At 37.3% G+C, this 22,750-nt stretch overlaps 2 protein-coding genes across 2 annotated transcripts; both read left to right on the forward strand.

Moving 5' to 3' along the window:
- Positions 1 to 549: 549 nt before the first annotated feature.
- On the forward strand, positions 550 to 1,500 carry LOC124960200 (olfactory receptor 52R1-like). Its single transcript, XM_047518821.1, has one exon. The coding sequence runs from the start codon at positions 556 to 558 to the stop codon at positions 1,498 to 1,500; it is 945 nt and encodes a 314-aa protein (XP_047374777.1). The 5' UTR covers positions 550 to 555.
- An 11,531-nt stretch (positions 1,501 to 13,031) lies between these two features.
- Positions 13,032 to 13,982, forward strand: LOC124960260 (olfactory receptor 52R1-like). Its single transcript, XM_047518968.1, has one exon. It carries the CDS (start codon positions 13,038 to 13,040, stop codon positions 13,980 to 13,982), a length of 945 nt encoding a protein of 314 aa, XP_047374924.1. The 5' UTR covers positions 13,032 to 13,037.
- The last annotated feature ends 8,768 nt before the right edge of the window (positions 13,983 to 22,750 follow it).

The raw sequence follows: 22,750 nt of genomic DNA on the forward strand, positions 1-22,750 counted from the left end.
CAGATTCATTCCACTGTCTTTCGTTTTCCTATCCCTCCTCCCTTGCCTTTGTTTTGTCTAATCCACTAAATTTCTATTCCTTCCTCTCCCACCTTATTTTGAATTCTTTAATCCTTCCTTGCTGACTTTCAAGCTCGAAATGTTACCTCGGAAACTTAGCAAAGGCATAAAAAATACATATGGGAAAGGTTAAAAAATCAGATGGTTGTTGTAAATAAGGAAAAGGCAAAACTGAAATATGACCTTAATTGCCCAGATACATATTTTTACTGCATAAAACTTTCAGGACAAAAAGTAATTCTAAAGAAATAATTATGTTTGGAGCTGGTATGTTATAATACCATTTTGAATGCCATAAATATGAACACAAAATAACGAGCAGCAGCATCTTATGTTGCAAAATTTTAGTTATTAAAATAATGGAATTTATTTTGGTTTATCATTAACTCCACTTACCCCATACAAAAGGCTTATAAATAACAATAATAATTGTTTTGTTTTCACCTGCAGAGTGTAGATTACCTTCACACCAGAGAAAATGGTATCCATCCCCTGATGTGGGCTTCAGGGAACAACTTTTCTCATCCTGCATCCTTCATCCTGCTTGGAATCCCAGGATTGGAGACTGCCCACTTCTGGATCGCCTTTCCATTCTGTGTCATGTATGTTGTGGCCATAACTGGCAATATCACCATCCTACACGTCATCAGAACTGACCATACCCTGCACCAGCCCATGTACCTCTTTCTGGCCATGCTGGCTCTCACTGACCTGGTCCTCTCCTCCTCCACACAGCCTAAAATGCTGGCCATACTCTGGTTCCACGCTCGTGAGATTGAATATCATGCCTGCCTCACACAGGTGTTCTTCATCCATGCCTTTTCTTCTGTGGAGTCTGGGGTGCTCATGGCCATGGCCTTGGACCGCTATGTGGCCATCTGCTTCCCACTCCGGCACTCTAGTATCCTCACCACCTCTGTGGTGATCAAACTGGGGGCGGCCGTGATGATGAGAGGGCTGTTGTGGGTGAGCCCCTTCTGCTTCATGATCTCCAGGATGCCCTTCTGCCCCAACAAGGTCATTCCCCAGTGCTACTGTGAGCACATGGCTGTGCTGAAGTTGGTGTGTGCTGACACCAGAGTCAATCGTGCATATGGGCTCTTTGTGGCCTTCTCTGTGGTTGGCTTTGATATCATTGTGATTGGCATATCCTATGTGATGATTTTGAGAGCTGTTCTTCAGTTGCCCTCAGGTGAAGCCCGTCTCAAGGCTTTTGGCACCTGTGCCTCCCACATGTGTGTAATCTTGGCTTTCTACATCCCAGCCCTTTTTACCTTCCTCACCCACCGCTTTGGCCATCAAGTGCCACAAGTGGTGCACATCATGTTTGCTAATGTCTATCTTCTGGTGCCTCCCATGCTCAACCCCATCATCTATGGAGTTAGAACCAAACAGATTAGAGACAGAGTTATCCAAGGCTGTAGTGGAAAAGAGCCCTGAGCCAAGGATCACAAAGTTGCCACACTCTCAAATGCTCTATTGATCTGGGGACATAGCGAAAAGTGTTTGCCAGGCCATTATGTATCATTAGAAAGTCAGGTACATGGACTCTAGAATCCAAAATCTCTCCAGAAGCTAAAGGAATAATTTTCTGGATACCCCAAACAAGAGAACTGTGAAAAATATGTTGGAAAATACAAATTTATTTGATCTATGTTCATCTTCTCAAGAAAACAATAAACATTCCTTAACTAGTAAATCAGTGAAAATTTTATAAGAATGTTATCTTTGTATTATATAGGTGAAATATTATTGGTAGAAGTGTAAGTTGGTACACAGTTTAAAAGGAATGTAGAAATTATCTCTGAACACACAAATACAATTTCTGTATCTGGGAATTATTTTAAGAATAAGAATTTGTGAAACAAAAACATGTCTAAAAAGATGCATGGAACCATTATTTATCAAAGTAAAAAGGAACAGTATTCAAATACCATAAGAACCCAGTGAAGTAATGTGAAATTAAATGTCATGTGCCACTTAGCTACAGTATTTACAATGATAAATAAAGACATGAAAAATGATTAAGATATAACATCACATAGAAAATAAAAGATAAAACAACTGTCCATAAATATTGAGGCCAATTCTAAAAGGAAGATACATGTACAGAAAATTATTTGGGAAATACATACAAATGCTAAAAATAGATACTTGGAAGAATTAGGCTTGTGGCACTTTCTTTTTATTTAACCTTTAAAAACCTTTTATTTAATTTTTCTATTAATGTTTTAATTGTACGTACTAAGAGGGTTCAGTGTGATATTGCAACACATGTCCTCAAACCTTACAGTGAACTAACAGACTTTAATGGTAATATAAAAAATATAACGAAAACAACAAAACTATATCGAAGAGGATAATTCATGGCCAAAATCTAAGCCAGCAAAGTAGACAATCTGGATGACAAGGGACAATTATTATATACACAAAAGCTTGAAAATCTAGATGTAAAATTGTTACTAGCTCATAACTTCTTGAGACTGCTAATAATGAGGATTGTCTCCATTTACCCAAATTTGTTAAGTCCTTGAGTGCGAAAGATTTCAAAATGAAAGAGCAATTTTTGAAAAAAAAAATTGAGGAAGAAGGTTCTCGTCTAAAGGAAATATATGGCATAGTTCAAGGTTTTAGGAAGTTCTTTAGAATATTTATAGCATTTCCAAATATTACTCCTTTAACATTTTAAGTAGTTTTTAAAAGCTTATTTCCTCCTGTGTTATTGCAGTCTAATTGGTGACCTCTTCCCTGATCTCTCCTACCAGCACTTAGGGAAACAATGTATCACAAACCTGTGGGAGCTGGTAGCATGAGTTTCCAGTAATATTAAATTGGTTTCCTGGAAAAGAAAATGGGGAGAAGGCAGATAGAACCACAGGAATAGTGGAGAGTAGGGCTATGAAGCAGTGTGCAGCATTAGGAATTGGGTAAAAGTTTTAAACAACTAATGATAAGGGACTCTAAAACTGAACACACAGTTTAAAACCCACGTGAAGCATAATTTGATGATCTACCTTACAGTTGAGGGATACCTCAATATTTTGCATAGCATAGTTCTACCTTTATTAGTGACCAAACATTCTGGATGGTAGAGTTTGGGGAACCTTGAAAATTCAGTGGTGGTATCGTCTTTCCCCACAAGTGGAAAGGTTTTTGCCTTCCTTTCCCCAGTGATAATCTGCTGGTGGTCCTCATCCCCAAGTTCTTCTGGCAAAGCTGAATTCCATGACATCCCCAGCAAAGACACAGCATGAGAAACAAGTTGAATACAGGGATATGCCTACCTGCATGCTATCTTACCTCTGTAACACACCTAGGGTTTCATTCTGCCTCCCTAGATTGCTCTTTTCTCTATGCTTGTTTTTTTTTTTTTTTTTTTTTTTTTGTTATTGTTGTTGTTGTTTTGTTCTTAAGTTTCCTATACACATAGGTATTTTTAACTACCCATATTTCATAAAATACCTGCTTTGATACCTTTGTCTTTCAGGTATTTAATCCATAAATGGATAAATTTATCCATGGGAAAGCACTTGTCTCCAACTGCTCCGCACTGAAGAAGTCACTTAGAACATTCAGGGGTATAGAGGAGACAAATGGGGCTCACTCAGGATATGGAGGGATACTCACTGCCTTGAAGACAAGTTCATGTTCATAGTCATTTCTTCTTATTCCACTCTATGATCATGAACCAACTCCTGGGACCTAATGCTATATATTCTGTCACTCTGCCTCCTTCTTGAAGTCATTATAATATTACAGCATTTATCTGCAACCAAAGACCCTTTCTTTTTTTATCTTCATATTTTATAAATGTTAAGAAAAGGTTATTACAATATACTCTATCATGATCTTAATAATATAAATATTTAAAATATTTTAAGATTAAAACCATTTTTCCTGTAATATAAATTGTAGATGTCTTCAAACATACCAAAGGGTATCTTTTTTCTTTTTTCTTTTTTTTTATTTTATAAAGACTACATTTTGATTCATTGTACACAAATGGGGTACATCTTTTTTTTTCTATGGTTGTACAGGATGTAGATTCATACCATTCATGTAATCATACATGTACATAGGGTAATGATGTCTGTCTCATTCCACCATTTTTCATACCCCCCTCCCTTTCATTTCCTTCTACATAATATAAAGTTCCTCCATTCTTCTCTCACTCCACATCTCCCCACTCCCATTATATATCATCCTCCACTTATAAAGGAAAACATTTGGCCTTTGGTTTTTGGGGACTGACTTATTTCATTTAGCATGATATTCTCTAATTCCATCCATTTATTTGCAAATGCCATAATATTATTCTTCTTTATGGCTGAAATATATTCCACAGTTTCTTTATCCATTCATCTGTTGAAGTGCTCTATCTGAAGTGCATGTGGAAAAGATTTTCTCCCACTCTCTAGGCTCTCTGTTCACATTCTTGATTGTATCCTTTGCTGAGAAAAAGTTTTTTAGTTTGAGTCCACCCCATTTATTGATTTTTGCTTTGATTTCTTGTGCTTTGGGAGTCTTGTTGAGGAAGTCTGATCCTAAGCCAACATGAGGAAGATTCAAGCCTATTTTGCCTTCCATTAGGTACAGGGTCTCTGGTCTAATTCCTATGTCCTTGATCCATTTTGAGTTGAGTTTTGTGTAGGGAGAGATACAGGTTTAATTTCATTTTATTGCGTATGGATTTCCAGTTTTGCCAGCACCATTTGTTGAACAGGCTATCTTTTCTCCATTGTATGTTTTTGGCTCCTTTGTCTAATATGAGGTGACTGTATTTATGTGGGTTCATCTCTGTGTCTTCTTTTCTGTACCATTGTTCTGCCTGCCTATTTTGGTGCCAATATCATGCCGGTTTTGTTACTATTGCTCTGTAGTATAATTTAATGTCTTGTATTGTCATACCTCCTGTTTCACTTTTTCTATTTGGGATTGTTTTGGCTATTTGAGGTCTCTTCTTCTTCCAGATGAAGTTCATGATTGCTTTCTCTATTTCTATGAGGAATGTCATTGAGGTTTTAATTGGAATTGCATTGAATCTGTACAGCGTCTTTGGTAGAATGGCACTATATAGGACAATATTAGTTGTCAAGCACAACATTAATTCCGCCTGTCCAAGAACGTGGAAGATCTTTCCATCTTCTAAGGTTTTCTTCAATTTCTTTCTTTAGTGTTCTGTATTTCTCATTGTAGCAGTCTTTCACCTCTTTTGTTAGATTGATTCCCAAGTTTTGTTTTGTTTTGTTTTGTTTTTTGAGGCTATTGTGAATGGAGTAGTTTTCCTAATTCATGTCATTTTTCTTTCAATCTTATTATTTTCCTCTTTAGCTTTTCTAATTTTTAAGTCTATGTTACATCTCCTATTAAGACCTTTAACATTTAGGTAGAAACTGAGGTTCATTTTTGCTTTTGATTTTTTCATACAGATGTCCAGTTATTCTTGCATCACTAAGAAATTTTCAATCATTGCGTTAACATCAATCCTTCTATTGATAATCAATTAATAATGTGTTTGGAGCTATTACTGGTTTCTTCAAAATTCTTTTAAATAATGAATTTGTTAGTCTTTACATAAATACAAGGTCAACCAGGGATGTGGGACACTTGAAACCATTCTGGAGAGTCTCTGTCTAGATAAGCAATTTCATTAAAACTATATTTGAAATTTCACTAGTTCGTATAAGGTATATTTATTTACAGATGAAAATTTAGAGCAATAGATAGAAGTGTATTTGTTATATTATTATCCTAGGATTTGTTACAGCAAACTACAACAAACTGAGGGTTTTACAAGAAAGAAACTCATTGTATTACAGTTCCAGAGGCCTGAAAACCAAGATGAAGGTATCAGTTGAATTGGTTCCTTTTCTTGATTTTAAGGGAGAATATACACCATCCCTAGATTATGGTAGATTGATGGAAACCTTGGTTTACAGATGCATCACCTTCATTTCTGCCTTTTTAACCTATGTAACATTCTGACTGTGTTTATCTCCAAATCCCCCCTTTATATAGAAACTCTAGTCATACTGGGTTAGGAACACACCATTCTCCAGTAGAATCTTCTCCTAATGAATTTCATCTGCAATGACTTGCTTTCAAAATAAGATCACATTCGAAGGCACTGAGGGCTATGATCTTCAACACACTATTGGAGGATGTGATTCATTCAGTCATAACACCCACTCTCTTGACTTCTTTTGGCAGTGTCCATAACCTCCCAACAGTGTTAACATCAGCCAACTTCTCCAAAAAACAAGGAGGTGGCAGAGTGTAGACCTAGACATTCACCCTCCAGCCAGACTTTATTTGATGAGAATGTGGTGCTGAGCCTAGGTGGCAGAGAGAATGTCAGAGACCACTGTGCTTAGGTGAGTAGATTTGAGGTGGGCAGAAAATCAGGAGGCCAGAATCAGTAGGTTTATCCTCAATGTCATGTCTGGAAGTTCTGCTTCCCTAAGAGATGCAGAGAATAATAGAAGAACCTTATCATAAATTAGGAGACAGAGACAAAACAATATATTTAACCAAGAATTTAGTACATTCTCATTATTGTTATTTGCACAGTTAAAGAGAGATAAAATGTAAAACTACGGGTATTTAGAAAGTGCAGAAAAGGCTGGTCACCATGAACTTGCAGTATCAACAAACTAATCATTTGTTTTCATTTCTAGCAGTAACTCAGTGATAAAATAGTAGCAGTAGATAGTGAAGCTTTGAATGATAGCTGTCATGGAAAATAGTTCTTGAGGACTTTCATGTGAATGGGGTTGAAATGATAGGCTGTAAAAAGTAGAATTTATACAAAGAAATTTAAGAGAAAAAGTGTTGAAAGAATATATATACTCACACATATATAAACACACATATATAATAGCTATCATTATAAATTAAATGTGCATTACATATGTTTATAATGATCTTCATATTATATACCATATACTATATGTACAAATATTCACATGCATATATGTGGAATGGATGATGAGGAAGAACACAGGATGAGCAAAAGCACTAGAAAGAAAGGATATTGTAGTAAAATAGGAGGGTGCTCAAAAATTCAGAGATCTATTATCTCTGAACTGTGACTAGATCCAGGTTAATTTTATGCATCATTGACTGAGGTACTATAGACACAAAGGTCAATGACAGTGAGGATATAAATATTGTGAGAATATAAAGCTGACCAAGTTTTCTCCATGCATATATTGAATGCAAATCAAAACTACTCTAAGATTTTATCTCACTCCAGTAAGCATGGCAATTATCAAGAATACAAGCAAAAATAATCGTTGTGAGGATGTGGGAAAAAGGTACACACATGCACTGCTGGTGGGAATACAAATTGATGCAACCATTATGGAAAGCAGTATGGAGATTCCTCAGAAAACTTGGAATGGACCCACCATTTGGCCCAGGTATCCCACTCTTCAGTTGATACCCAAAGAACTTAAAATCAGCATACTAGAGTGATGTAGCTATGTCAATGTTTATAGCAGCTCAACTCACAATAGCTAAAGTATGGAATCAATCTAGGTGTACTTCAACAGATGAATGGATAAAGAAAATGTGGTATATATACACAATGGAATATTACTCAGCCTTGAAGGAGAATGAAATTATGACATTTGCTGGTGAATGTATGGAGCTGAAGACTACCATGCTAAGTGAAATAAGTCAATCCCAAAAAAACAAAGACCAAATATTTCCTCTGATATACAAATGCTAATTCACAATAAGTGAATTATAAGGGAAGAATAGATTTACTTTATATGAGGTAGAGGGAAGTGAAGGGAGGAAAGGGAGTGTGGCGGTAGGCAGGGCAGTAGAATGAAATGGATTTTATTATCCTATGTGTATATTTGACTACATGACCAATGTGATTATACATCAGGCACAACCAGAAAAAAGAGAAGTTATATTCCATTTATTCTTGATGTGTCAAAGTGCATTCCACTGTCATGTATAACTAAGTAGAACCAATAAGAGAAAAAGAAAGATGAACTCAAAAAAAAAAAAAAGAGTCCTAGGACCTTCATGTTATTTTCCTAACCAACATTTTCTTCCACAAAATTATATTTCCAAAAATCATTCTTTGCACCACTTTCATAAGCCCACAATCACAGATTGGTAAAGTTACAATTTATTGTAACTACCCTTAACTGGACTTGAAACACTGCCCAGAAATCTTCATGCATCTCCTGGAGATCGGTTCAGAATAAGGCTGGGAGCCAGGATCCTAAGTTCTTGATGCATCTATAGAGTTAACAACTTTCGAAAGACAAAAATGATAAGGGTACCATAAGACAGCCAACTGGGAAAACATCGAACTTTCTGTTACACACTCCATCCTTGAGGGAATTTACTCCTTGCACTAAGTTTGAAAAGTAGTGTGGTTGGCCTACTAAAGTAATTTCTTCAGGAGACTGGATATCATATCTCCTTGGGGGTCACTGTCTTTTCAAACTGGGCAAGAATCAGAAGACAAGAAAATACAGGTTCTATATCCAGTTGTTATATCCTGTTTGAGATTTAAAAAAATAGAAAGATGTCTCTGCTGCCATGTATAACTAAACAGAACAAATAATTAATTAATTAGCTAATTAAAGTATTAGCCAAAAAAGGAAGAAGAAAAAAATGAAAGCAAATGCACCTGTTTTTATTACACTTAGGTTTAATATGCCAAAGGCAAACAAAAGACTAGACAAAGAAAAATAATTTGCATTGTAAACTGAGATAACCAAAATTCCAATGTGCCATTTCAGTCTGATCCATAATATCATACAATTTTCAATATTTTCTGTAAATCCAGAGTTCACTTTGAAATACAATTTTATTCCATGATTTGGTTATGATATGTAAACAAAAAGATAAGTTTTTTGTTATGATAGCTGTATATATATATGCCCTGACCTTAGCATAGGATCATCATAATCTACCATAAGCACCTAAATGTAACTTCAATAACTTTGGCAATTTTTTTTCCTAAAAATATATGTTGGGTTTTATTTTTTGTGAGTTATGTCTTCTGATGTTTGACAATTCTCTATTCTGCAAATTAATCTTGTTTTTAATGCTTTTTATCTCACTTTCCTTTTACATCTCATTAAAAATGAAATTTTTAAAAGTTGGTGGTATGCTGAAAACAATGAGAGAAACTCAGCAGGACCCTGTGTAGGGATTGGGAAAGGAGGGAGCTCTGTGTAGGTTTTAACTCTTCAGCTTGAGGAAAGAGAGCATCAGAGCCTCAGAAAGGTTTGAAATGACCATAGCAGGATCTTCAACAGAATTCCTTTACTCTCTGAATAATCACCAATTTAGAAGTAAGGGACCTTGGAACCATGGCAACCTCAGTACATAGTGAAGCACGGATAGATGATCAGCACCCTCATCAAGTCCACACCCCTTACATATAAACACTCATTATGATTTGGACATGAGGTATTCTTCAAAAGCTCCTGGATTAATACAGGAATATTATAAGTAAATGATTATAAGAGTTATTACTTATTGAGTTCATCTTGTTTGAAATGACTGACTGGGTGGTAACCCTAGGCAGATGGGCATGGCTAGAGGAGATGGGGATATGCCCTGGAAGAGTGTATCTTTCCTGTGACCCCTTCTCCAGTCGCTTCCCACCCTTCCATGAACTGCGTAGTTTTCCTCATCTCCCCCATGATATCCTGTCTTAACTGGGGCTCATAACCTTCCCTCCATCTTGGTTTTGGGTACCCCACTCTGAGATAACAGTCTAAATTTCCCTCAAGCTATTCTTTAGCAAGATCACAGCCTATTTTACCTTCTACTCTTACTGGTTCTCTATAGGTTGAGACATCTGAAACCATGAGTCCCAAATAACTTCTGTTCCTCTAAGTTGTTCTTGTTGGGTATTTTGTTCACAGCAATAAAAAAGCTAATTAAAACTATACTCATATACATGCATGCCAATATGCCATCTCACACTATCAGGTATGTAGCTAGATATGTGCCTTCACAAAAGCATGTGCACTCAGTGACTATACACCAACAGAATGATGTTGTCATAATAATACTGCAAGTTTAAAGCAAAGAAATATCAATTATTTCATAAAACACAAGCTTATACACACACACATACACACACATATACTCCAAATAACAAAAATATGGGTGTATGATGAGCTCACACATCTAATCTTACACCTTCTTACACATGAATTCAAGTCCCCTGTCTTTGCATTCGTGGACACAGAGGGGAGAGGAGTTAGGGGTTAATCCTTCTAGCTTTGGTCTCCAGTCTCAGAGGAAGCTGGTATTAGTATGAGGCAGTGGAACTTGGGGTTGGGGGTAGGAAATAATGCTAGGGGGGAAGGGAAAGGCCAGGCATATCCTTTAAATAGACTCTACGCTGAGGTCTCTGCCAAAGGCTGAACCCCAGGGGCTTGTTAAAAGCACTTATGAACATATGTGGCTTGATCAGACAGAGCAAAGCTCAGTGTGTGATTTTCTGTACCTCAGGCACCTGTGCTCTTCCCAGACTGCAGTGGGATTCAGAGACTCCAGGAAGCTGGAAGGCAAGAAAATGCACTGTGCAGAAAGGGTCTGACTCAATAGGAAAACCATATCCACAGATCCATGACCACGGAACTCCAGTATGGGATCAGGAGAAAGGAGCAGGGCTCCATCTGTGCCCCACCCCGTGGAGACCTAGAAAGGTATGCAGACTGCCTCTCCACACACCTCCCCATGAAGGAGGTTGCATCTGAACCCCACCTGCCCTCCATCTTGGTTTTGGGTACCCCACTCTGAGATAACAGTCTAAATTTCCCTCAAGCTATTCTTTAGCAAGATCGCAGCCCATTTTACTTTCTACTCTTTCATTGCTTCTGCAACACAGTTAACAGAAGGACACAATTACTTCCACAAAGTGGGTGGTGTAATGGTGGTTCAACAGAGTCAGCCAGCCAGCCCTGGATTCAAACCCATATTCACAGATGATAACTGACTCTACTCAATTTGTGGATGTTGTTCTTGTAACCATATTTCCTCAACTAAAAGTTACACAGTGTCTTAACAAGTTGTATTTTATTTGGGAGAAGAGGAAAAAAATTGAATCATAAGTTCAAAGTGAAATCAACTTAGATCTAATCTTTGAAAAGAATATGACTTAATTCCAACTTCCAGTGTGCACTGTGCTAAAAGAATTTTATCTCAGGAAAAAGAGACATGAACATATTTAATACCAGGGTAGAGAAGGAAGGAGAGTTGCAAAAGATGGGAAACTATGTTGTTCTTCCATTTCTACCATTTAGGGAATGCACATTCCCATCCCTTAATCCAGGGCAAATCTGATAACCTGTGTGTTCTGTACTGTTTCTGTCTCAAACAGAAAACATAAGACTGGGAAGAGCAGGCCTTCCAAAACACAGAGATCCCAGGTTACAAATAATGTATTTCTGAAGTTTTGCAATATGCTTCTTAGTGATACTTGTTTAAAGCAAACCTATGCCTATCCTATGGGAAGGCTAGGAAAATTCCAGGCATAGGAAAGACCTCAAAAGTCTGAATCTCATTTCCTTCATACAGTCATAAACCTAGGGAAAATTTGAAAGCAAATAGGCCTATTTGGCATCTCAAAGAATTTTTTTAAAGGAATAGCCAGTCTAGTAAAATGAAACACATGTTAGTATCCAGAGGTGACTTGTTAAGGGTGGTTAGAAAAGATATTTTTCTTGCCTAGATGTGTCTGTTATGATGGAGGTAAAAGCAATGACTTTCACTCTAAGACATAAGAAAACTGAGACTAAGTAATGATAAGGTGGTCGGTGACAACGGTCACCTGTGTCCTATGGATTCTGAAGTATGGGCTTTCATCAGAGGGATCCAACATGGAGTCAGCTCACATAAGGCCAGTTCAGAGGTCAGAGGACGGTGCTCCAGTGTGCTTATTGGCAGCAGGGCCACATCTAATATAAGAAATGAACAAAACTGTCTTGTGAGTGGGGTTCAGAGTAGGATTAAGTGGGCTCTGCCAGGATATCTTAGCATATTGTTGTTATACAGATAAAAGGCTGTTAGTCACAAAATAATGGCATTTATTATTTATTTTCTTCAGTGAATATTTATTAAACCTCTCCTCTGTACAAAGCACAGAGGTACTAGGAATAATGCAGAGTTATAGGCTGACCTCAAGTAAATTCATCACCTAGGACCACCCTTGACAAACCATAGCCTGCAGGCCAAATCCAGCTGTACCCTGCTTTTGTAAATAAGCTTTTACTGGAATAAAGTCACACACATGCACTTACATATGGACTATGGCTGCTGATTTGCATGACAAAGTTTAAACTGATTAGATGCACGAGAGACTGCATAGCCCATGAAGCTAAAATATTTATGACCTGAACTTTGACAGATCATATTTTACCTCTAAAGAAGCAGGAGTCATACACTAAAGATGTTTATTTACAGATGCACAATTGGTCCCTCAGCTATCTCCAAAACCACATCATCAAGGTAACCATCCTAGAGTTCATTCTAATTCAACATCACTCAAACATAGCTCTGGTTCTTTAATCCATGTTGCTTTTAAATACTGAAATTTTGCCCAGGAGAATTAACAGGAATTAAAAGGGCATTTGCTAAAGGTTAAACAATTAGAAGGTAATTGTAAAGAATGAAAGGGTAAAACTTAATATGACATTATTTGCCAAAATGTATTCTACCTTAGCAAATTTTACTATCAAAACAAATATTTATTCTGGAAGTACATCTATACTTGAAGCTGTTAATTTCAAAATTCATTTTGAATGTCATTAATATGAACATAAGCAGCACCTTATGTTGTTAAAATAGTGAAATTTATTTTGGTTTATTACAAAATCCAATAGTCCCATTCAAAAAGACTTATAAATAACAATAATAATTGTTTTGTTTGTTTTCACCTGCGGAGACTAGATTACCTTCACACAAGGGAAAATAGTATCCATCCCCTGATGTGGGCTTCAGGAAACAGCTCTTCTCATCCTGCATCCTTCATCCTGCTTGGAATCCCAGGACTGGAGGCTGCCCACTTCTGGATCGCCTTCCCATTCTGTGTCATGTATGTTGTGGCCATAACTGGCAATATCACCATCCTGCACGTCATCAGAACTGACCATACCCTGCACCAGCCCATGTACCTCTTTCTGGCCATGCTGGCTCTCACTGACCTGGTCCTCTCCTCCTCCACACAGCCTAAAATGCTGGCCATACTCTGGTTCCACGCTCGTGAGATTGAATATCATGCCTGCCTCATGCAGGTGTTCTTCATCCATGCCTTTTCTTCTGTGGAGTCTGGGGTGCTCATGGCCATGGCCTTGGACCGCTATGTGGCCATCTGCTTCCCACTCCGGCACTCTAGTATCCTCACCACCTCTGCGGTGATCAAGCTGGGTTCGGCGGTGATGATGAGAGGGCTGCTGTGGGTGAGCCCCTTCTGCTTCATGATCTCCAGGATGCCCTTCTGCCCCAACAAGGTCATTCCCCAGTCCTACTGTGAGCACATGGCTGTGTTGAAGTTGGTTTGTGCTGACACCAGCATCAATCGTGCATATGGGCTCTTTGTGGCCTTCTCTGTGGGTGGCTTTGATATCATTTTGATTGGCATATCCTATGTGATGATTTTGAGAGCTGTTCTTCAGTTGCCCTCAGGCGAAGCCCATCTTAAGGCTTTTGGTACCTGTGGTTCTCATATCTGTGTTATCCTGGCTTTATATGTTCCAGCCCTTTTTACCTTTCTCACCCACCGCTTTGGCCATCAAGTGCCCCGAGTGGTGCACATCATGTTTGCTAATGTCTATCTTCTGGTGCCTCCCATGCTCAACCCCATCATCTATGGAGTTAGAACCAAACAGATTAGAGACAGGTTTGTCAGAGGATTTTGTGGTAATGAGCCCTGAGCCAAGGATCAAAATGTCCCCATACTCTCAATTGCCCCCATTGATCTGACATAATGATTAAAGTTTGACAGGCCATTACATATTTCAATGTTATAGTTATATAAAGTGTCCTCCAAACTAGTCCATCCTAATTTGAATGAACTGAGTGGCTGGTACTCTAGGCATTTGGGCCACAGCTGGAGATGAGTCACTGGGGGAATGCCCTTGAAGAATGTATCTTCCCTGTGTCCCCTTTCCCCCCATCCCCTTGCTTCCTTGTTGCCTTGAATGAAGCAGCTTCCTTCGGCTGCACCCTTTTCCCATGATGTTCTACCTCATCTGGGTCCAGATCTGTGGTTAGCCAAACATGAGCTGAACCCTTGAAACCATGAGCCAAATAAGCTTTTTATCCTTTAAGTTGTTCTTGTCAAGTCTTTTTGATCACAGTGACACAAAGCAGACTAAAACAATCACAAAGTTATCTCTGTGAACAACTATCCCTGAGACCATCAATGAATATTGTTTGGATATAAGGTGTTGCCCAGTAAGCTCATATGATAGACAATCCAGCAATTTTCAGAGGTGAGATCATGAGAGCTGTAACCTGTGACCTAATCAGTATATCAATCCATCTGATGGATTAATAATTTGAAAAGACTACTGTACTACTGTACTAGGTAGTAACTAGAGAAAGTATGTCACTGGGTGTAAGACCTTGGGGTTTATTTTTTCCATGACTTCTTTCTCTTTCTCTCTCTTTCTCTCTCTCTCTCTCTCTCTCTCTCTCTCTCTCTCTCTCTCTCTCTCTCTCTCTCTCTCCCTCTCTCTCTCTCTCTCTCTCTCTCTCTCTCTCTCTCTCTCTCTCTCTCTCTCTCTCTCTCCCCCACTTCCTAGCTACTATTAGATGAACCACTTTCCTCCTTACATCTTTCTGCCATGATGTTCTGACTCATCTCAGGCCCAGAGTTCTGGAGTTGATCAACCATGAACTGAACCTCTGAAGCATGAGACAAAAATAAACAAGAACAACTAGGTTGTTTACTTTGGACTCAAAACTCAATCGTTCTTGTCAGGAACTTTGCTCACAGTGACACAAAACTGATTAATAAAGCAACCCTCCAGAAGAAAGAGGAACAGTTCTCATGGCACCCCAGAATGAGAGATGTCTGAGGAATGTGATGAATAATACAAACATAGCTGACTTGTGTTCATCATCACAAGGAAACAAATTTCTCATGTATTAAATCAGTAAATATTTTGAAAGAATGTATCATTTTATTGAGGTAGAAAGATCTTTATACTATCAATAGAAATGTGGGATACTCGTTAAGAACAATAGAGAAATTTGCATCAGTTAAAAGAAAGACATTTTCTCCCCAGGATTCTCTTTGTGAAAACACAATTTGTGAAAGAAAACAATTATAAAGACATGGAGAAAATCATTAATTATAAAAATAAAGAGGAATTATTAAAATACTCTATTAAAGTAAACCAAGTGACACAATGTGCAACTGAATACTGTGTTCACTTGTCCTTGCAACAAGTAGAGATGTGAAAAGTGATCAAGACATAACATTAAATAAAAAATAAACTGCCCATGAAACCTGATGCCAATCCTAAGAAGGAAGACACATACAAAAAATATTTGAGAAATACACCCAAAAGCTAATAATTCATACTTGAAGCAATGAATCTTGTGTCATTTTTAATAAAATTTGTTCTTTATATATATATATGACAGTAGAGTGTATTTTGACATATTATACAAACATGGAGTATAACTTATTCTAATTCGGATCCCATTCTTGCGGTTGTACATGATGTGGATTCATACACAATGATCAGAAAGTTATATCTGATTAATTCTACTGTCTTTCTTATTCCCCTCCCTCCTCCCTTCCCTTCATTCCCCTGTGTCTAGTCCAATGGACTTCTATTCTATTGCATCCACATATCAGAGAGATCATTTGGCCTTTGATTTTTTTGGTACTGGCTTATTTCATTTAGCAGGATATTCACCATTTCTATCCATTTACTGGAAAATGCCATAATTTCATTCTTCTCTGTGGCTGAATGATATTACATTGTGTACATATACCACATTTTCTTTATCCTCTCCTCTGTTGAAGGACATGTAGGTTGTTTCCGTAGCTGGGCTCTTGTGAATTGAGCTACTATAAACACTGATGATGTGGCTGTATCATTGTAGTATGTTGATTTTAAGTCCTTTGAGTATGTGCAGAGGAGTAGGATAACTGGGTCAAATGGTGATTCCATTCCAAGTTTTCTAAGGAATCTTCATATTTCTTTCCATAGTAGTTGCACCAATTTGCTGTCCCACCAGCAATGTACAAGTGAAATTTTAGGCCACATCTTTGCCTATGTTTTTTGTTACTTGTATTCTTTGTAATTGCCATGGACTGAGATGGTATCTCAGTGTAATACTCTATCTGAGGTACAAGTGGTAAAGATTTTCTCCCATTCTGTAGTCTCTCTGTTCATATTCTTGATTGTTTCCTTTGCTGTGAAGATTTTTAGTTTGATACCATCTCATTTATTGAGTTTTGATTTTACTTCTTATACTTTAGGAATCTTATTGAGGAAGTTGTTTCCTAAGTTGACATAATGAAGAGTTGGGTCTATTTTTCTTCTTGTAGGTGCAAGTTCTGTGGTCCAATGCCTAGTAGGTCTTTTATCCACTTTGAGTTGTGTTATGTAAGGTGAGACATTGGAGTTCAATTTCCTTCTACTACATATGGATTTCTGGTTTTCCCAGAACCATTTGTTGAAGAGGCTATCTTTTCTCCAATGTATGTTTATGGCACCTTTGTCTAGTAGGAAATAACTGTATTTATGTGGGTGTGTCTCTGTGTCTTCTATTCTGTTCCATTGGTCTTCATGTCAGTTTTGGTGCCAATACCATGGCATTTTTGTTACTATACCTCCAAAGTATAATTTAAGGTCTGATATTCTGATGCCTCCTGCATTACTTTTCTTGCTAAGGATTGCTTTGGCTATTCTGGGTCTCTTATTTTTCCAAGTGAATTTCATGTCTGCTTTTTCTATTTCTATGAAAAAAAATAATTGGAATTTTAATAGAAATTGCTTTAAATTTATATAAGCACTTTTGGTATTATGGCCATTTTGACACTATTATTCTGGTTATCCAAGAACATGGGAGATCTATCCATTTTTTAAGGTTTTCTTCAAATTCTTTCTTTAGTTTTCTGTATTTTTCATTGTTGAGTTCTGTCACCTCTTGTTTGATGAATTCCCAAGTTTTCTTTTTTTTTCCAAGAGGAAACTTCACTGCATTGAGCTCATTCATTAAAAGATTAGAAAGTAACTAAATGAAAACCTAACTATACACCTCAAAGCCCTAGAAAAAAAACAAATCAACATCAAAGCAGTAGATGACAGGAAATAATTGAAATCAAAGCAAAAGTAAATTAAATTGAAACAAAAAAAATCAGTGAATCAAAAAGTTGGTTCTCTGAAAAAAATAAATAAAATTGATAAACCCTTAACCAAGCTAATGAAGAGAAAGAGAAATTCAAATTACTAAAATTCATGATGAAAAAGGAAATATCACCACACTACTGAAATACAGAAAATAATCAGAAACTACTTTGAAAATCTATACAACAATTAAATAGAAAATCACGAGGACATCAGTAAATTTCTAGAGACCTATGACCTGCCCAAATTGTATCAAGAAGATGTAGAAAATTTAAACAGATCAATTTCAGTCAAAGAAATTGAAGACCCCATCAAAAGCCTACCAACACAGAAAAGCCCAGGACCAGATGGATTTTAAGCGGAGTTCTATCAGATCTTCAAAGAAGAGCTAACACCAATACTCCTCAAATTATTCCATGACATAGAAAAGGAGGGGAACCTTCCAAACTCATTCTATGAAACTACAATCACCCTGATACCAAAACCAGACAAAGACACAGCAAGGAAAGAAAACTTCAGATCAATATCACTGATGATCATAGATGCAAAAATTTTCAATAAAATACTGGTAAATTGCAGACAAAAACATATCAAAAAAATAGTGCACCATGATCAAGTGGGGTTCATTCTAGGGATGCAGGTTCAAGATATGGAAATCAGTAAACATAATTCATTGCATCAATGGACTTAAATACAAGAATCACATGATCATCTCAATAAATGCAGAAAAAAGCATTTGGCAAAATAAAGCTCATTTCTATCCCCTTCTATCCCTAGAAAAACCAGGAATAGTAAGAACATACTTCAACTTTGTAAAAGCTATATACCCTAAATCCAAAGCCACCATCATTCTAAATGGAGAAAAATGGAAAGCATTCCCTCTAAAAGCTTGTGTCATTTTTGTTTTCTTTTTTTTACCCTTTAAAAAATATTTTATTTCATTTTAATTTTGATTAACATGTTTTTTGCATATACTAATGGACTTCAGTGTGATATTTCAATATGTGTGTTTTAAAATTTATTCTCAATGTATGGAATTTAGTGTTAGTATCAGGAAAAAAGTAATTAAAATGAAAAGTACACCAAAGAGTTGAATTCATTTCCAGATCCTAAGATGATGAAGTGCACACTCTGAGCAGACAAGGCACGATGGACTTGATTAATATATATAAAAGCTTGCTAAAATTGATGTGAAATTGCTGCCAGAACCCAACTTCTTGAGACTGCAAACAATGAGGATTAGGTGAACTGGAGGTCTCCCTTCTCCAAACTTTGCTGAGTCTCTAAGGACAATGGATCTCAGAATAAAGGAGAAGTTTCTGGAAAAGAATGAGGAAGAAGCAACTCTTTTAAATATGAAATACTATACAGTGAAGGTGGTAGGAAAGTCTTAAGAAATTTTAATAGCACTTTAAGATATCCTTTTCCTTCTTAGTTAATATATCAAACAGTTTTTCAAGGCATGTTTCCTTAGTCATTAAGCTGGAAACATTAACTTTTTCTCTACATTTCCCTAATTTCCAGGCTCAGCAGAGTAATCTATCAGAACTCCTATGGTGGCTGGCAGCCTGAGCTGCCAGAAGGTCAAATGGGTTTCTGAAATGGAACATGGGGGGGAGGCAGGCATGATTGTGTGTAACAAGACCAGGAATATGAAGCAGCATACTGTATTTACTTGGAATTGGGTAAAATTCTTAAATACCTAGAGATAAAAGACTTTAAAACTAAATACCATACTTAGAACTAGGATGGTACTTGGAGCACATGGTGATGACAGTACCTATAGCTGAGGTGGATCTTAAAAACTATATGGAGTTCTTTCAGGTTTAACTTGTGGCCAAAAATTTAGGATGGTGGAATTTGGGAAACCTAGAAAAATCAGGATTGGTATTCTCTTTGCCTACATATTGGCTATCTTGTGCCTTCCTAGCCCCACTGATAATCTCCTGGAACCCTAATCTCGAGGTCCTTCAGTACAAAACTAAACCCAATGCGTGACCCCCCAGAAAATAATGTGATTATAGGAAGATGCAGAAAGGATTGTTGCTTTGTATTCCAACCAACCACATTGTGTCATTCCTGGAGAAAAACAGAATAGTAAAACACCATGTCCCTGAAGTGTCCCTCTCCCATCTCCATTTGCAAGAACCTAGCCAAGTGAAGAGAACAATATGAAACTAGTATGGGCTGGAAATTCCAGGTAATTATTTCAAAAGATACTGACTTTCTCTCATTTATTCTGGGAATCATGGAAAGTTAGTATTTTCTGTAGACAGATGTTTTCTTGCATGCATTCCAAGTTCCTTAGGATGCTGGTCATAAAAGGGACAAAGCAAGTTAAACAAAAGATGTCACTGCTTCTGTAACTTAACATATAAGTCCCCTCTCTCTATGTTTACTAGTGCAGAACAGAGCACCAAGAAGGATAAATGCTTATCCAGTGGACCACCACTGGACAAAGCACCAAGAGGGATGCAGGGACCCTAGAGAAGCACCAGAAACACAGTCACCCCATTACCACTGGACCTTCCCTGCAAGTATTTGTCAATAAGCTTTTTATCTCACATTACATCCCCAGTTGTCTTCTTTGCTTTCCTGGCAACATATCCCACTACCCTAGCATAACTGACTTGTAGACAGCATATACATAGATTAGAGACTATGAATAAGTTGCTCTCTACCATTAGGACATATAACTTACCTGTCATTTATCTCCCTGGATTGTTTTACTTCTCAACCTCAGAGGTTATGCTTACTTTTTCTTTTTCATTCTTCTTTATTTTTCCTGTACACTTAAGTATTTTATCATATCCATATTTCATAACATACCAGATTTGAAACCTTACTTGTTAGGTAATTTGTCCATGGATGTATACATGTTTCCAGCTGCTCGGTACTAAAGATGATTCACTTAGTATATGCAGGATTAATGCGCAGATGAATGGGCTCCCTTTAGGATGTGTTTGTGTGTTTGCATGTGCACATGTGTATGCATGTGCAATATGTGATGATTGTGAGTGCAGATGCATCTCTGTGACATATTCTGTATATACTAAATGTGAATGTTATTTGTGTGTTAAAAGGCTTCTTGAGAGCTAGTTAACTGTTCATGGGAGAGCTTTTGAAATTCTAGAAAGGAGTAAACTTGTCATTGTTTTTAGCTATGTTCTTAGACTAACTTTATTGATTTGAGTTCTTCAGTTCCAACATAGGCATTTCAAGCTATAAATTTCCCTCAAAACCCTGCACTAACTGCATACTATAGTTTCGATAGGTTGTGTTTTTATTTTCATATATTTCAAGTATACACTGATTTTAACTCCTTTGGATATATTCTGAAAAATGGTATAATTGGGTCAATGGTGGTTCCATTCCAAGTTTTCTAAGGAATTTCCAGAGTGGTTGCACCAATTTGTAGTCCCACCAGCAATGTATGAGTGTATCCTTTTCCCCACATCTTCACCCACGTTTACTGTTACTTACCTTCTTGACAGTTGTCATTCTGACTGGAGTGAGGTAAAATCTCAGTGCAGTTTTAATTTGTATTTCTCTAATTTCTAGAGATGTTGAATATTTTTTCATGTATTTACTGACCACATGTATTTCTTCTTTTTTCTTTCCTTTGTTTAGTTCCTTTGCCCATTTGACTTTGGATGTTAAACTTTTGAGTTCTTTGTACACTGGAAATTAATACCTTATCTGAGGTGCAGGTGGCAAAGTTTTTCTCCTATTCTTTAGGCTCTCACATGCTCTTGATTGTTTTCTTTGCTGTGAAGAAGAGTTTTAGTTTGATATCATTCCATTTATTGATTTTTTAATTTTACTTCTTGCAATTTAGGAGTCTTATTGAGGAAGTTGGTTCCTAAACTGACATGTTGGAGTATTGAGCCTACATTTTCTTCTAGTAGATGTACAGTTTCTGGTCTAATACTTAGATCTTTGATCCATTTTGAGTTTAATTTTATGCAGACATCCATAGGTTCTCATTTGGTGTTTATGCCTATATAAACCAGAAGCATGTGAAAATTAAGAAGTCATGAGGTAACCTGACCAGGGGATATAGGACCCAAAGACAAATGGTTTCTCCTTTAATTCTAGGGTTTATTATCATGAGACATGTTTGAAAAAGCTTCAGAGATGTTCATGCAAGATTAGGCAATATTCACTCGTAAAGATGGCTGCTTCATTATTAATTTATTATCCCTCAACTCCAAATTCATTTTGCCTGTTCTATGATTATGGTGTGGATCCTATAAACATGTCTCTTTTTCCAGCTGTTATACTGTTAAATCTTGTTGTTGGAGGGTTGTGGAGGAACACTGGAAGGAGTAAAGTTTTTCCCTTCTGATTTCAGGATGGTTTGCCGGTTGACGCCTACAAGACACCCTATATCCCCATTGATTGTGGTTTCTGCAGGGCTCAGTTCCAGGAATACACAGCTTTCTTTAGCATTTAGCCACTGAATTTATTGCCAGCTTTCCTCTGAGAGAGCAATGGTACAACCAGGAACCCCAAAGAATGAATGAGCACTCCAACTGAAGTAGCTTCTCCTACATCTTCTATTTTGTTCCAGGTATGGGTATGCACTCAGTAGCCCCAAAGGACTAACATTCTAGCTAACTAGCCACTCTGAGAAGGTATCCTGTAGTCAACCCACCTTGAGACATGGAAATACATTATGTACCTGTGGAGATCAGTTGCTCCAGCTCCCAGCTACAGCAATACCCAGCATCCAGCTGGTATTCTAGGAACTAGTGGGTTCTGGGGCTTGGCATCTTTGTGTGGACCTTCCTTGAACTACCACAGGCAGAATTTTAGAAGTCTCACTAGTAAGCCACTTGAGTGACTTCACAGGCACCAAGGAAGGAAAGCAGAGTGGCAGAGCTGCTAGGCATACTGACCAAATGCTCAATCTGGATAAAATGCTCACCTCATATAAAATCAGAACACTGAAAAAGTCTTGGCATAGAATAATGGGAAAATTCTACAATCCTCACTCCCTGAAATTCCATGCCAGTAGAAGCAGCTCCTTTTCATTCATTCTTGTGTGGGAATCTAATAAATCACACCTGAGAAGCTATCTTACAAATGATATTTCACCTCCATGACAACTGCTCATAATTTTTCACTGGACTCAAACCAGTAATTAATCAGGACTCAACAAAGTCTGAGCATGGAAATGTTAACATTTTGGGAGAAAATATTCTATACATTGAAGACATTGAGACACCTACTTTAATTGCATTCATTTAAAACAAAAGAACACTTGTAGGGGTGGATGTTCAAGTTGTTCAATCTAGGCAGCAGAGAACCAGGTTCATTATTTATGA

The sequence above is a fragment of the Sciurus carolinensis genome, chromosome 11, assembly GCF_902686445.1.
Source record: "Sciurus carolinensis chromosome 11, mSciCar1.2, whole genome shotgun sequence".
NCBI classification, from domain to species: Eukaryota; Metazoa; Chordata; class Mammalia; order Rodentia; family Sciuridae; genus Sciurus; species Sciurus carolinensis.

Excerpts from the sequence above, each read along its gene's own strand:
- LOC124960200 (XM_047518821.1), top strand. The coding sequence starts at position 556 with ATGTGGGCTTCAGGGAACAACTTTTCTCATCCTGCATCCTTCATCCTG.
- LOC124960260 (XM_047518968.1), top strand. The coding sequence starts at position 13,038 with ATGTGGGCTTCAGGAAACAGCTCTTCTCATCCTGCATCCTTCATCCTG.